Source organism: Geotrypetes seraphini, chromosome 12, assembly GCF_902459505.1.
Source record: "Geotrypetes seraphini chromosome 12, aGeoSer1.1, whole genome shotgun sequence".
NCBI classification, from domain to species: Eukaryota; Metazoa; Chordata; class Amphibia; order Gymnophiona; family Dermophiidae; genus Geotrypetes; species Geotrypetes seraphini.
In genome coordinates, this window is record NC_047095.1 from 39,407,627 (window position 1) to 39,423,801 (window position 16,175).

Consider the following 16,175-nt stretch of genomic DNA (forward strand, 5'->3'; position numbering starts at 1 on the left):
CTCCAGACCAGCACTACCTCAGGATTTTTTTTTTTTTTTTTTTTTTTTACAGAACAGACTCCACAGGCTCTCAAAGCAATAGTCCTTGCTTGATTTAGGGGGCAAGGCTTATTGCTGAGGCTCCTCTAAAAAAATGTGGGGAGGTGGAGGAAGTGGGGGGGAGGGACCCCGCTCGTGACCCGCCGGGTTTGACACCCCCGAGGTCGGACGAACCCCCAAACAGAGTCTGTCCAAGCTCCGTCCGGCTAAAAACAGGGACAATAAACCCCTTAAACAAATTCCAACAGCCCTACCAAGGGAGATGGGTACAGATCACTCAACACCTGCTGGAGACTGAAAGAAGACTGAGGGAAATAGAGAGGAGGGGCTAGGATATACTGTCCCAAAGTTTTGTTTTCAGTCTCCACCTGCTGGTCATGATTAGATATATACCCATTCGTAAAGTTAACCTCTACTGGTCTGGAGAGTGCTAAAGAATGAGCACTTTTGAAGTTTCTTAAATGTGCTCATTGTGAAAACTGATACAAGAGAAAAAACAAAGTGCCAGTTAGTAATAAGTCACTTGAAGGTTTCCCTTCAGACCGGTACTACCTCAGGATTTTTTTTTCCAATACAACTTTAATTTAAATTGAACAGACCCCACTGGCTCTCAAAGCTATATGCCTTGCCTGAATATTGGTGGCAAGGCTTACAGCTGAGGTACTTCTAATGTAAAAATTTGGGAGAGGTGGGAAAAAATGGGGGGGAGGGACTTCACCAGTCAAGTGTGGCATCTCTAATGTCAGACAGATCCCCAACAAGGTCCCCAAGCTCAATCTGACAACACAAACATGGACAAGAAGACCACTAAACAAATCCAACAGCCCTACACTAAACCAGGGAAAGACTGCACAGGCTCACCATCTCTACCTGCTGGAGAATGAGAACAGACTAATTGTACTTGGGACTGCATAGCCCACTTATACTACAGCCAAAAGTCAGTGTATCGGTCTACACCTGCTGGCAGATGAACGTAAACCCATCCATTCTGTGCTGGTTTGGAGGGACGATAGCTGGCTTACAGCAATGTTATCTTTGAAACTCCTTACATGACTGATAAGTGTTCCCCACTTGTGTGTCTCAGTCTTGCTTGTCAGAGGAAACTGACTTGTTAGTAATGAGAAAGCTGTCAAGTGGCAAATGACCATCTTCAAAAATGCCTGCCTTTCAATGAGATAATGTCTAAAATGATTTTTATATGTGCTTACAGGTCAGACAAATCATATACTTCAGTCTTCTCTATTTTATAGCATAATATAAAACTCATAATTTTCTTACCTCTGCAATTACTTTTCCAAAAGTCTTTCTTTCTAAAGCATACTTGGTAGCCTCATCTAGTGCTCTCTGGGCCAGTCCAACAGCACCAGCTGCAACCTGTAATTTGAGATACAGTTTTGTGAAGATACAAGTTTCATTCTTTGAGAGAAACACAGTCTGCGCTAACCTCTGGTACTTACTGGAGGCCTGGTTTTATCAAATGCTCCCATAGCAATTTTAAAACCAGCTCCCTCGGTAATTAGGACATTCTCTGCAGGTACCCGCACATCTTCAAAAATTATTCCTCTAGTATCTGAACAGCGCTGGCCCATGTTCATCTCCTGAAAAATAACACAAAGATAAGCTAACAAAAAAAACCTGCTTCAACATATCTAACCAGCACTTCTTGAAAATAACAGCCTGAGGCTGGTCTAGTAATTTGATGGTACTACTGCACACTAGTATTACACAAAACCTGTATTTGATTCCTGTATCAGACTTCTGATCCCCAGACTAACCTAGGATTGCTGTGGAGAGGGGATATGATAGAATTGTATAAAAATGTAAGTGGAATAAAATGATTAAAAGGGGAACAATTGTTTAAATTCTCAAACACCATAAAAAAACAAGATGGCCCTTCATGAAACTAAAGACCATTAGATTGAAAAATGATAGAAAGTGGGTTTTGGGTTTTTTTCTTTTTGTACATAGCACATAATTTAAATGTGGAATCTGTTTCTGGAGGATGCGACCAAGCTCTTGGATGAAAAAAGCATATAAAAAACTATTAGCCAAGTAGAGTAAGAGCTTGATTCATCCCTAGAAATCAGATAAGGGAAGCAGATTTATTTTTTGATCTTCTTATGTACTTATGACTGGGATGAGCCTCAGTGGGTGACAGGATGCTGGGCTCAATGGACCCTGGTCTGATTCGGCATGACTTTTATGTTCTCAAGGAAGACATTTCAACCAATAGTAATATATTGTGCAAGAGGTAGGGGTTCTACAAACTTGGCTTGGTTCTAAAAACAGCTGAGGTGGTATCTTCCCTAGCAGAAGACTGCTACTGAGATTGTAGCCACAATCAAAGCAATTCAAATATTTTAGACAGGTACTTATTTTGTACTTGGGGCAATGAAGTGTTTGGTGACCTGCCCAAACTGCAGTAGGAATTGAACTCACAACCTCAGGGTGCTGAGGCAGCTGCTCTAACCAATAGGCCACTCCTTCACTGGGTCCTAGAAAAGTGAAATTTATATTTCCTCAAATCATGCCAGAACAGGCCAGATGAGATAGTTAAGTCCCCCTTTTAGCAGAAAGATGCAGAGACCAACTTCTATCTAAGCTGAATACTCTGGTATAATAACAGAGGGTGGAGGTGCACTAGATAACCAGTGTTCTTCTGTCAAAGTTGAAAAAACATATAAATTCTGGTCTGGTATACTGTAAAGTATAATGTCAATGCTTAGTCCTTTAAAAAAGATTGGATCCCTAATTGCGTTAATCTATATGCATTTGACACAGTATATTACTTTATTCATTTTAAGCTATATTTTAATAATTTTGGCAAACTGAGCTAGTGTCTTTTTGTTAAGATGATATCATTTGAATGTTGCTTTTTACACTGAAATTCTTTAAATTGCTAATAAAATATAAGTTATAAAAACAAGTGACTCTCTCCCCCCCCCCTCTTATGGATCTGTCTCACAATTACCACACTCAAATTGAGATTTAGGGGGAGGGGGGAAGAGACCAACAGGATACCACAGATTCTTCATCTTCACTTCTAGTCCTTGAGGGCCACCAAAAGATCAGGTTTTCAGGATACTTCTAATGAATAAGCATGAAATAGATTTGTATAACTGGAGGTAGTAGGCATGCACATGAAAACCTGAACCACTAGCAGCTCTTGAGGATTGATAGTGAACATCAAGGCTCTAGACAAAAAACATACTATCTTTTTCTTCCTGCTCTGAAAACCTGACTGGCTAGTGGTCCCCCAGGACAGGGTTGGGGACCACTGATCTAGGGGACTAAACGCTCTGGTTTAATGTATAATTTCTTGCATCATCCAGAGTTATGCCCTGTTGTACTTACTCTTTCCTGAATTGCTATTATTCTTTGCATGGTTTTGAAGCTTCAAGATTACCCCCCCCCAAAAAAAAAAAAAAAAAACAAACAACAAAAAAAACACATGAAAGTGAGGGTAAGGGGCAGAACTACAAATATGAATAAGAAAGGGGGAAGGAAACTGTGCAGCCTCAGAGTCATTGTCAAAATAAAGACAAAGAGGCATCAATGTTGGCTTTTGAGTAGGCATTATGTGTATGCATCAGTGAAAAGGAATGTTTTAAGTTTTGATTTGAAATAATAATAATAATAATAATTTTATTTCTTATATACTGCTGTACCGTGAGGTTCTAAGCGGTTTACAGTAGAAACAGAAGAAATGCAATAAGTAAGATTAATTAAGATGAAAAGAAAGTACTTAGAGTTCCCTGACTGTCCCAAAGGCTCACATGAAATGATGTAGGGATGTTTGTAATCTTAAAGATATGGGAAGAGAGTTTCAGAGCTGAGGTCTGTATACAGAAAAAAATAAGTTGATTATGATTTATTCATACGAGAGCTCTGGCAGGAATGTAGGGGATAAGGCACTGAGCAAGATAAGGTGGTTCCCCTGATAAAAGAACTTGGAAGGTTTAAGCAGTTTTCAAAAAGCACAGTTACTTACCGTAACAGGTGTTATCCAGGGACAGCAGGCAGATATTCTTGACTGATGGGTGACGGCACCGACGGAGCCCCGGTACGGACACTTTTAGAGTGATTGCACTCTAAGAACTTGGAAAGTTCCAGAGGCCGCACCGCGCGTGCGCGAGTGCCTTCCCGCCCGACACAGGCGCGCGGTCCCCAGTTATGATAAGCCAGCTAAGAAGCCAACCCGGGGAGGTGGGTGGGACGCAAGAATATCTGCCTGCTGTCCCTGGATAACACCTGTTACGGTAAGTAACTGTGCTTTATCCCAGGACAAGCAGGCAGCATATTCTTGACTGATGGGTGACCTCCAAGCTAACAAAAAGAGGGATGGTGGGAAGGTTGGCCATTAGGAAAACAAATTTTGCAAAACAGATTGGCCGAAGTGTCCATCCCGTCTGGAGAAAGCGTCCAGACAATAATGAGATGTAAAAGTATGAACTGAGGACCAAGTGGCAGCTTTGCAGATTTCCTCAATAGGAGTGGAACAGAGGAACGCTACAGATGCTGCCATAGCTCGGACCCTATGGGCTGTGACGGAACCTTCCAGAGTCAGTCCGGTCTGAGCATAACAGAATGAAATGCACGCTGCAAGCCAATTGGACAACGTACGTTTAGAAACAGGATGTCCTAATTTATTCGGATCAAAGGACAGAAAGAGTTGAGGAGATGATCTGTGGGGCTTAGTACGGTCTAAATAGTAAGCCAAAGCCCGCTTACAGTCCAAAGTATGTAGAGCCTGCTCACCAGAATGAGAGTGAGGCCTCGGAAAGAAGACAGGCAGAACAATGGATTGATTGAGATGGAATTCAGAAACAACCTTAGGAAGAAACTTTGGATGTGTACGCAGAACCACCTTATCATGATGAAAGACTGTGAAAGGTGGGTCAGAAACTAGTGCAAGGAGCTCACTGACCCTCCTGGCAGAGGTGAGAGCAATAAGGAAAAGCACCTTCCAAGTGAGGAACTTGAAAGAGGCATTCGCCAAAGGTTCAAATGGAGGCTTCATTAAAGCGGATAGAACCACATTAAGATCCCAGACCACAGGAGGAGCTTTAATAGGAGGTTTTAAATTAAAGAGACCTCGCATGAATCTGGTGACCAGGGGATGAGCTGAAAGGAGTCTTCCATGGACTGGCTCATGAAAAGCCGCAATAGCACTGAGATGAACTCTGATGGAGGTAGATTTGAGGCCAGAGTCAGACAGAAAAAGTAGGTAATCCAAGAATGATTCTACTGAAAGAGATGTGGGATTATGATGATGCAGAAGACACCAAGAAGAAAATCTTGTCCACTTCTGATGGTAACACTGAAGAGTGGTCGGTTTCCTGGATGCATTCAGGACAGAACGGACGGGCTGAGACAGAGAATCATGTGAAGTCAGCCCGAGAGATACCAAGCTGTCAGGTGTAGCGACTGGAGGTTGGGATGTAGAAGGGTCTCCTGTTGCTGTGTAAGCAGAGTAGGAAATATTGGAAGCAGAAAAGGATCCCTGGAACTGAGTTGAAGTAGAAGGGAGAACCAATGCTGCCTGGGCCATCTTGGAGCGATTAGAATCATGGTGGCTCTGTCCCTCTTGAGCTTGAACAATGTGCGTAACATGAGTGGAAGTGGAGGGAAAGCATACAGGAACAGATTGGACCAATCTAGGAGGAATGCATCCGCTGCCAGACGGTGAGGAGTGTAGAGTCTGGAGCAGAAGCTGGGCAGTTGGTGATTGTGAGGAGCTGCAAAGAGGTCCACTTGAGGAGTGCCCCACTGATCGAAGATGGACTGCAAGGTCGATGGATCGAGAGTCCATTCGTGTGGTTGTAAAACTCTGCTGAGTTTGTCCGCTAATGAGTTCTGCTCCCCCTGGATGTAGATCGCTTTCAGGAACAAGTGGCGATCTGTGGCCCAAGTCCAGATTCTCTGGGCTTCCTGGCATAATAGGCGAGAGCCTGTGCCACCCTGTTTGTTGATGTAATACATCGCAACCTGATTGTCTGTGCAAAGTAGAAGTACCTGAGGAAAGAGAAGATGCTGAAATGCTTTGAGGGCATAAAACATTGCTCTGAGTTCCAGGAAATTGATGTGATGTTTCATTTCCTGAGGTGTCCAAAACCCTTGAGTTTGAAACTCGTCCAAATGTGCTCCCCAAGCATAAGGGGATGCATCGGTGGTGATGACAAGCTGGTGCTGAGGCAGATGAAATAGAAGACCTCTGGATAGATTTGAGGATATCAACCACCATTGCAGAGATCGACGAAGAGATGATGTCACAGATATGTGTCGTGAGCAAGGATCTGTCGCCTGGGACCACTGGTTGGCTAAGGTCCATTGGGGCGTGCGCAGGTGAAGACGCGCAAGGGGAGTGACGTGAACTGTGGAGGCCATGTGACCCAAAAGAATCATCATTTGTTTGGCAGATATGGAACTTTGAGACAGTACCTGCTGACAGAGAAATTGGAGGGTTTGAAGACGATTGGGTGGAAGGGATGATCTCATGAGGATTGTGTCCAGTATTGCTCCAATGAACTGAAGTCTTTGAGTGGGGATGAGGTGAGATTTTGGAAGATTGATCTCGAATCCCAGGATTTGAAGAAAGAGGATGGTTTGATTCGTGGCCAGAAGAACTGACTGAGCTGAGGCAGCTTTGATCAACCAGTCGTCTAGGTAAGGAAAGACCTGGAGATGGTGAGAGCGAAGAAAAGCTGCAACCACAATGAGACATTTGGTGAACACCCTTGGAGAGGAGGCAAGACCGAAGGGTAGTACTTTGTATTGGTAATGATGATGATTGATCATGAAACGAAGATATTTCCTGGAGGTCAGATTGACCAGAATGTGAGTGTAAGCTTCTTTGAGATCGAGGGAGCATAGCCAGTCGTTTTGATTGAGAAGAGGGTACAGAGTGGCTAAAGAAAGCATTTTGAATTTTTCTTTTACCAAACATTTGTTGAGATCTCGAAGATCTAGAATGGGTCTTAGATCTCCTGTTTTTTGGGGGACTAGAAAATAACGGGAGTAGAACCCCTGTCCCTGTTGATCTGGGGGAACTTCCTCTATTGCATTTAAGCGAAGGAGAGATTGAACTTCTTGAACTAGAAGGACAGATTGAGGGGAGTTCAAAATAGACTCTTTTGGTGGACTTAGAGCCGGCAGAGTTTGAAAGTTGAGAGAGTAGCCGTGATGGATGATGTTGAGGACCCATTGGTCCGATGTGATGATTTTCCATCGGCTGAGGAAAAGAGATAAACGACCACCTATGGGTTGAGGAAGGTGGGTGGAAATTTGAACGCTGGCTATGCTTTGGAGAACTAAGTCAAAAGGGTTGTGGAGGTGGCTTCACAGGCTGTTGTTGTTGAGACCTGGGAGGTTGACGTTGTGGTTGGCGTTGACGTCTAGGTGGTTGGAAAGGTGTCTGCAATGGTCTAGCTGCAAAGCGGCGCTGATAAGCCGACTGCTGTCTGAAAGGCCTTGTAGTAGGAGGCTTCTTTTTATTTTTGAGCAGAGTATCCCAACGTGTCTCATGGGCTGAGAGCTTTTGAGTAGTCGAGTCCATGGAATCCCCAAAAAGCTCATCCCCCAGGCATGGTGCATTGGCTAACCGATCTTGATGGTTAACATCAAGTTCGGATACCCGAAGCCAGGCAAGCCTACGCATAGCTACAGACATAGCTGTAGCTCTTGAGGTTAGCTCAAAGGTATCATAGATAGATCTAACCATAAATTTTCGCAGCTGAAATAGCGAAGAAGAGCATTGATGAAAAGCCTGCTGTTTTCGTTGGGGAAGGTACTTTTCAAAAGAGGCCATGGTGGTAAGGAGGTGTTTGAGATAAAAAGAAAAATGGAATGCGTAGTTGCCAGATCTATTGGCCAACATTGCATTTTGGTAAAGCCTCTTACCAAATTTGTCCATTGCCTTACCCTCTCTGCCAGGAGGTACAGAAGCATACACACTAGCTCCTGAAGATTTTTTTAGGGTAGATTCCACTAACAAGGATTCGTGAGGAAGCTGGGGTTTATCGAATCCAGGGATAGGAATCACCTTGTACAAGGAATCAAGCTTACGGGGAGCTCCAGGAATTGTAAGAGGAGTCTCCAAATTCTTGTAAAATGTCTCCCTTAATATATCGTGCAAAGGGAGTTTCAAGAATTCCTTAGGAGGCTGGTCAAAATCAAGTGCATCCAAAAAAGCTTTAGATTTTTTAGACTCAGCCTCCAAAGGAATAGACATGGAGTCACACATATTTTTCAAAAAAGATGTAAAAGATGTGGACTCCTGTCCTGAAGAAGGATCAGGCAACGCAGAATCCTCTTCGTCAGAAGAACATTCACCTTCTGAAAGGAATGGTTCTTCAGAGTCTCCCCACAGATCAGGGTCTCTTACATGAGATGTACGATCCCGGGACTCTGGAGTCGAAGGTTCCAAATGTCGGGATTTGCGTACCGACTTACCTGATCTCATCGACACGGTACCGGGAGATGTCACTTGTTGCACCGGTGCCGAAGTCTGTACCGACTGATGTCTCGGTTCCGGTGCAAGAAGTGGCATCGATGTCGATGAGGCCGAGTGCACCGGCACCGAGGGAGTGGATACAAGAATTGAAGGTTGCTCCACTATCGGTACCAGTGGCTCAGACCGGACCGGTTCTGGAAGGATCGGGGTTAAAATAGCAGGGATTAGCTTTTGAAGTTGTTCTCGGAGCTGAACCTGCAAGACGGCGGCAATGCGCTCATCTAAGGAAGGCACCGGTACCGCTTTTTTCTTCTGCGGTACCTTAGGTGCCGCTCTACACTCCGAAGAAGAACCCGATGTCGAAGGGCTAACTTCAATCGGAGCGGAGCGCTTCCGCTGGCGTTTCACGGTCGGCAGGATTGGGCTCACTGCAGTGGAGACCGGAGGACGCTCCAGCGGGGAAGGCTTCTTAGCCGGCTTACCTGGAGGGTGCGACGCCGGCGCGGTGTCGACAAAGAAGGTGCCGACTGCGATGGAACCGATGTCGGTGCCGGTGTAGCGGAGTCGGACATCTCGGCACCGAAAAGCAACCGCTGTTGGATCTGGCGGTTTTTCAGAGTCCTTTTCTTTAACGATGCGCAGCGGGTACAAGTTGACGCTCGATGATCCGGACCAAGACACTGCAGACACCAGTTATGTGGGTCTGTCAGTGAAATTGGCCGAGCGCACCGCTGGCACTTTTTAAACCCGGGTTGAGGGGGCATGAATGGGAAAACGGCTTCAGCCAAATCGAAGCCCGAGGCTTCGATAGTGGCAATAGGCCCCGCCGGGGCGAAACCGAAAGAAAAGGAAAAAAATTTTTTTTTTTTTTTTTTTAAATAAAAGAAATAAAGGAAAAAATGAGGGAAAAGATATTTCCCAAAGGGTTTACGCGAGCGTGGAAGGCAAAAATACAAAAATTGTTCAACAGCCGTTGAACACATGTCTTCTTAGCTCCGCGGAAACTAAGAAACTAGGGACCGCGCGCCTGTGTCGGGCGGGAAGGCACTCGCGCACGCACGGTGCGGCCTCTGGAACTTTCCAAGTTCTTAGAGTGCAATCACTCTAAAAGTGTCCGTACCGGGGCTCCGTCGGTGCCGTCACCCATCAGTCAAGAATATGCTGCCTGCTTGTCCTGGGATAATGTTCTTAAATCCAATTCTATAAATAAATCCCTAGGCAATCTATTCCACCAGGGCAATCATGGAGCATATCCTCTAGTCAATTGAATTTCAATAAGTATTCTTGATCGTAGCCTAAGCCGAGTTATCAGTTGTCCTAATTTCTCACTAATACCCAAACTGAATATTCCCAAGTGCCTGAAAGGTCAGCACTAAAACTAAGGGCTCCTTTTACTAAGGTGTGCTAGCGTTTTTAGCGCGCGCTAACCACACGTTAAATGAAAAATACTAACGCAAGCTCTATGGAGGTGTTAGCATTTAGCACATGCAGTATTGTAGCGTGCGCTAAAACGGCGCGCCTTTGTAAAAGGAGCCCTAAAAGCCAGTGTAACTCCTGCGACAAAAAGGAAATTTTTTCATTACTTGTCTTTCCTATCATCATCCTTCCTGCTACACCATTAACAGAGTTTTACAATAGTTCATATCTAACAGAACCCTACATTTTCAGTTTACCATATATATTTTTTTAAAACACCAACTGTATACGAAACTCTAAATTACTAAAGATTTGTTTACTAAATACTACTTACATTTACTATGTAATAGGGCAATGCTGTGATTAAAAAAATAAACCCATACATCACCTTTCTTCCAATTTGGATACCAGGGGTATCTGCTTCAACTATAAAACCAGTAAAGGCTTTTCCAGTAGGAGCTTTAGGATTAAGATCAGTACGAGCCAACAGAAAATACCTTTATGAAAGAAATAACACAATTAAGAGTTGCAATACATCCTAGAAACAAAAAAGTTCATCACGTTCTCAAATATAATTTAGATTCTACTGTATAATATTCACAGTGCAAGTCAATGAAGAAGACTTTGAAAGCATATTGTTGCTTTAAAAAAAAGTACACAGAAGATATAAATGTGTGTGAAGGGTTTCTGAAATGTTTGTTGGTCATCTAATTATTTATTATTTCTTTAGCCACTTTAGATTAGAAATAATCTGGGGGCACTAAAGACAGGAAGGGGCACTAAGGACATGGGAAGGAGGCACCTGGGGCACTAAAAACATGGGAAGGAGGCACTAAGGATATGTGAAGGAGGCACTGGGGGCACTAAAGACAGGAAGGGGCACTAAGGACATGGGAAGGAGGCACCGGGAGCACTAAGGACATAGGAAGGAAAGAGGGAGGGAATAGAAAGGGACAATTCTTGGGCCTGAGTGCAGAAAGAAAGGATACACAGACAGAAGGAAACGCAACCAGAGACTCATGAAATCAATCACCAGACAGCAAAGGTAGGAAAAATGATTTTATTTTCAATTTAGTGATCAAAATGTGTCAGTTTTGAGAATTTATATCTGCTGTCTATATTTTGCACTATATTTGTCTATTTTTCTATAGTTACTGAGGTGACCGAGCTCGCGGAGATGGGGTGGAAACGGGGTTTTTAAATTTTAGTCCTAGTAGTTTGCCGGTCCACAAAATAATTCTTTTATTTCTGCCGGTCCATGGGTGTAAAAAGTTTGAAAAACACTGATGTAGAGTATGACAGCTTTCTTTTTTGCCCAGCCGCACACGTGGCTGCTCAAGTTGATCAATCTTCTCCTCTCCTGCAACTTCCTGTTTCCGGTTGCGTCAGAGGAGAATATTGAACAAATGAGCAGCTGCGCATGTGGCTGGGCAAAAAAGAAAGCCGGCATACTCTACATCTAAGGTTAGGTGGAGGGAGGAGGATGGCAGAACTCTGCAATTGGTCGGGTGTCTGCTGTTTTTGCATCACTGCCTGCTTGCGCTCACGTTCCAGATCCTCCTATTGCTCATTGTACTGCAGCATCTGCATGATTATGTGCTCAGGTGGGCATTTTTAGTGTGCACAATTGACCCAATTCGAGCTATAGGTGAACATGGAGGACAAGTCAATTGATTTATTTTATGTTCTGTTTTTACTACAGGGCAGAAGCACTGAAACAGATTCTCAGTGCAGTAGTAGTAGTGGCAGGACTCTCTTCTGTCTTCATGGTGTTTTGCAGTACTGAGGCTTATATGGATGCTGCGGGGACGGTGACGGGGCGGTGAATGGGATGGCAGTGACGGTGACGGGGCGGTGAAGGGGATGGCAGTGACGGGGCGGTGAAGGGGACAGTGAGCCTGGGACGGGGACAGATTTTTTCCCCGTGTTATTCTCTAATCCACAACTGAAAATTGCCTCCTAACCTATGGCTCTTTAATTTTCTCAGGAGTTTCTCAAGAGGAATTTTGTCAAAAGCTTTTTAAAAGTCTAGATACACTACATCAACCGGCTCTTCTTTATCCAAGTTTATTCACATCTTCAAAGAAATGCAGCAATTTGGTGAGGCAAGACCTCCCTTGGCTGAACCCATGCTGGCTCTGACACATTAAACCATGTTCCATAATTTAAATTTTTATTATAGTTTCTACTATTTTGTCCGGCACTGAAGTCAAGCTTACCAGTCTGTAATTTCCTGGATCACTCCAAGAACCCTTAAAAAAAAAAACAAAAAAAAACAGCATAACATTACCCACCCTCCAATCTTCAGTTACTATGGAAGATTTTAGCGATTATAGCAATCACTAACAGATCAGCAACTTCATGTTTGAATTCTTTCACTATCCTGGAACGTATATCATTTGGTCCAGGTGATTTATCATTCTTTAACTTGTTGGTTTCGCTTAGTACATCTTCCAGGTTCATAGAGATTTTTCAGTTCTTCTGCATCTTCATCCTTGAAAACTGTTTCCGGTTCAGGTAGATCTCTTACATCTTCTTCCATAAAGAACGAAGCAAATAATTCATTCAGTCTCTCCGCTATGGACTTATTTTCTTCCTGAGTGCCCCTATTGCTCCTTGATGATCCAACATCCCATGGAGTCCCTCACAGGCTTTCTGCTTCTGATGTACCTGAAAAAGTTGTTACTATGAGTTCTTTTTTTAGCCTTCTTTATCAATGCTTTGCATCTAACTTGATTTTCTTCATTTGGATCCTTTATCCATTCTTTAAAGGATGTTCTTTTGGCTTTAATAACCTGTTTCACTTCACCTTTTAACCATGCTAGCTCTTGTTCTCTCTTCTTTCCACCTTTGTTAATACATGGAATATATCTTGTCTTTTAAATAACATCCATGCCTGATTTAAAGTCCTAACTTTTGCCACTGATCCTTTTAGCTTCTTTTCTCCATTTTATTGTAGTCGCCATTTTGAAAATTAAATGCTGCTACAGTAAATTTCTTTAACATTACTCCAGATATTAGCTCAAATTTGATCATTTTATCACTCTTTCCCAGCAGACACAACAGTTACCTCTCATACTATACCCTGCATTCCACTAAGGACTAAATCCAAAATAGCTCCCCTGCTTGTCGGTTCCTGGGTCAATTGCTCCAAGAAGCAGTCAATTATTAAGTCTAGGAAATGGACAATAGATCAAAGTCTTCTGAAACTGTGCAGACTTGCAAGCAACAGGACGCTCTGTTATCATGGATAGCTTTACTTTAAATCATAGATTGGAAACAATGGAACATACAGTCAGGGCTAAAAATCTGCATTTCCTACTTTTTCCTATGACTAAGATTTTAAGCATTGGTGATAAAGTAATTTAAATCTATATGTTCAAAAAAAGTAGTGTCCTCAGAATGAGGTTACAAACTACAACATTATAAGTAAATCTCTCATACTTTTTTACCTTTTGCATAAAAGTCACACTTATGAGAAAAGTTTTTAGGACATATAATGACATGAAAAAGATTTCCCTTATTACTGCACATATGTCACAAACAGTTTCTTAGCTTTAAAGAAAATGTAACAGTAGACATAGGAAGCCAGAGTAAACACAGATCACAATTTTTATATTACTTTATTTATGGAACAAAGTTATCCAACATTCCATATCATGAAAAAGTAACTGCTCCTTTAGCTAATCAATCAAATTGACCAAAATGATTTATCTCACCCCCAGGTAAGTATAAACTCTCAGGTAAGTGAATCACTAAAGAAAGATTAGGTTCTTACCTTGATAAATCTTTTTTCTTGTAGATGTGTCTGGTAGTCTTGAAAGCTAGGGTTATGCACCTGAACCTGCAAGTTGCTTGCAGAATGCTATCAATCATCTTTGAACTCTTCCTCCTTCTCAGGGAGCTGCTCCTGCCCTCTCAGTTTGTACAAAAGCAGTCAAGCAGCATGGTAATGGCAGACATTTTATTTATTTATTTATTCAATTTTCTATACCGTTCTCCCAGGTGAGCTCAGAACGGTTTACATGAATTAATTCAGGTACTCAAGCATTTTTCCCTGCCTGTTCCGGCGGGCTCACAATCTATCTAATGTACCTGGGGCAATGGGGGGATTAAGGGTGTTGAAGCTGTAGCTTTAACCACTGTGCCACACTCTCCCCTCTGAAAGGAGGGAAACGGGGGGGGGGGGAAAATCACTGACACTACAATTCTGTTCTGCTCTGGAACAAACATATGCATTAACATTATAACATTCAAGTAATTGTAAGCCCTTTTTCTACCTGTTTGCTGAAAAGAGGCCACCCAAAGTATATCTGCTATTAGTAGGGCCAAGAACTGGGACTACTACAACTATTTATTATTTCTAAAGCTTACAATCTAATTTAGAAAGGACATTTTGGGGTTGGGGAAATTATAGTAGAGGAAAGATACAGTGGGTACAGGTATCTGACAGCAGTGAGTGGGAGTTAAAGAGTTGAAAACAGATTCAAAAAGTGGGCTTTTAGCTTGGACTTGAATGCTGCTAGGGATGGAGCACGATGTATTGATTCAGGCAGCCTATTCCAGGCATACGGTGCCGCAAGAAAGAAGGGACGGAGTCTGGAGTTGGCAGTGGAAGAGAAGGATACAGGTAAGAGAGGCTTGCCCTATGAACGGAGATCACGGGGAGGAGCATAGGGGGAGATAAGTGAAGAGAGATATTGGGGGGCTTCAGAGCGCATGCACTTGTAAGTCAGCAAGAGGAGTTTGAACTATATTCGGAAATGGATGGGGAGCCAATGAAGTGACTTGAGGAGAGGGGTAATGTGAGAATAGTGGCTATCACAGAATGAGTTGCGCAGCAGAATTTTGAATGGATCGAAGAGGCAAAAGACGGGTGCGCGGGAGGTCCAAGAGAAGTACGTTGCAGTAGTCTAAGCGCGAGGTGATGAGAGCGTGGACAAGGGCTTTGGTCGTGTGTTCAAAGAGGATGGATTTTGGTAATGTTATATGGGGACCAGCACCAAGCTAGCAGGCTGTCACAAGCACTCTCTCCACACAGTCTCCTTCTCTTTGAAATGAAGCACACCACTCTAGCAGTTATGGGAAACAAACTAACTTTTACTTCTTCCAAAGGGAACAAGAGGTACACTTAAACAATACAGTTCCAACAATAACAGGTACTATGCACATTTACTCTGACTCATTTTAAAAGGAAAAATCACCTAACAAAATGATCCTCCATGAGTTTAATAACCCTCTGATGATGTCACCAATTTGTTTCTTTGAATTTGCCATTCAGAGAGATCCAACCATACCTGGGTCTCGTTCACTGCAGGTTTTCCAGAATTTGCAGGAACCCACCACTCTACTTCTCCATTTCTTCTTCTTGGAGACTTAAATATTCATTCAGATAACCCTTCTAATTATCTCACCTGTGAATTTTTTAGTTCTTGATTATTGTTCTCTTCTCCAGTTGGTTACTGGGTCTATGTACTCTGCTGGGCATTTGATATATGTGACAAAAACTCTCTCATCCTTCTGTCCCAATTTTACAACCTCTCTTCTGTGCCAGTACAATGGTCTGATAATTTTCTTGTTCAGTGTCTCCAGGCAATCCCAGTATCTTCTGTATCTAAGACTCTTTATTCTTTGTCCCCTAAATATATTAGAAATTTTCAATCTTAACTGCAGATAAATTTTTTCTTAACTGCGAACCATTCCCTGATTATTCCACCCTCGATCTAGTTCTCAAACAGAGAACTAGACTCTGCCAGAGAAACTGCATCCTGGGACATTAATGGCATGGAATCAGTAAGGTGACAAGACACATCCTTGCCTGATGTCACGTTTTATTGGAAACCAATCTATGTTGTCATATTCAGTTTTCACTGCAGCTTCTTGATTTTCGTAGAGGCTCTTTATCAGCTGAATTATGTGCTTGGGTATTCCCATTTGTGCTAGAGTTCTCCATAGTTTATCGTTATACATAGTTGATCTATGCAGCCAAAAGTTTTACAAAAGTATAGTGGCTTTAAGTATTTTTTGCTCTTCTCTAATATCCATTTGCTCTTCTCCAATATACATTTTTATACTTTTACAAATTATCAATACTATGAACAGATCTACATGCTACTCACATCACTTCTAACCACAGTCCCATACCAATACCTGCAACAGGTTGGCCTACGAGATGGCATAGCTGGTTTTAAGAAGGATTTCGACAATTTCCTGAAGGAACAGTCCATAGTCTGTTATTGAGAAAGACATGAGGGAAGCCACTGCTTGC

General features: G+C 42.8%; 1 protein-coding gene across 1 annotated transcript in view; it reads right to left on the reverse strand.

The window, feature by feature from the left end:
* Nucleotides 1-16,175, reverse strand: part of ACADM (acyl-CoA dehydrogenase medium chain) — a 42,202-nt gene that overhangs the window by 10,159 nt on the left and 15,868 nt on the right. The window contains exons 8-10 of the mRNA XM_033916225.1: nucleotides 10,296-10,404; nucleotides 1,497-1,637; nucleotides 1,318-1,413 (exon numbers count right to left, since the gene is read on the reverse strand). Coding sequence (XP_033772116.1) covers nucleotides 1,318-1,413; nucleotides 1,497-1,637; nucleotides 10,296-10,404 — 346 coding nt within the window. The remainder of the gene's footprint in view (nucleotides 1-1,317; nucleotides 1,414-1,496; nucleotides 1,638-10,295; nucleotides 10,405-16,175) is intronic.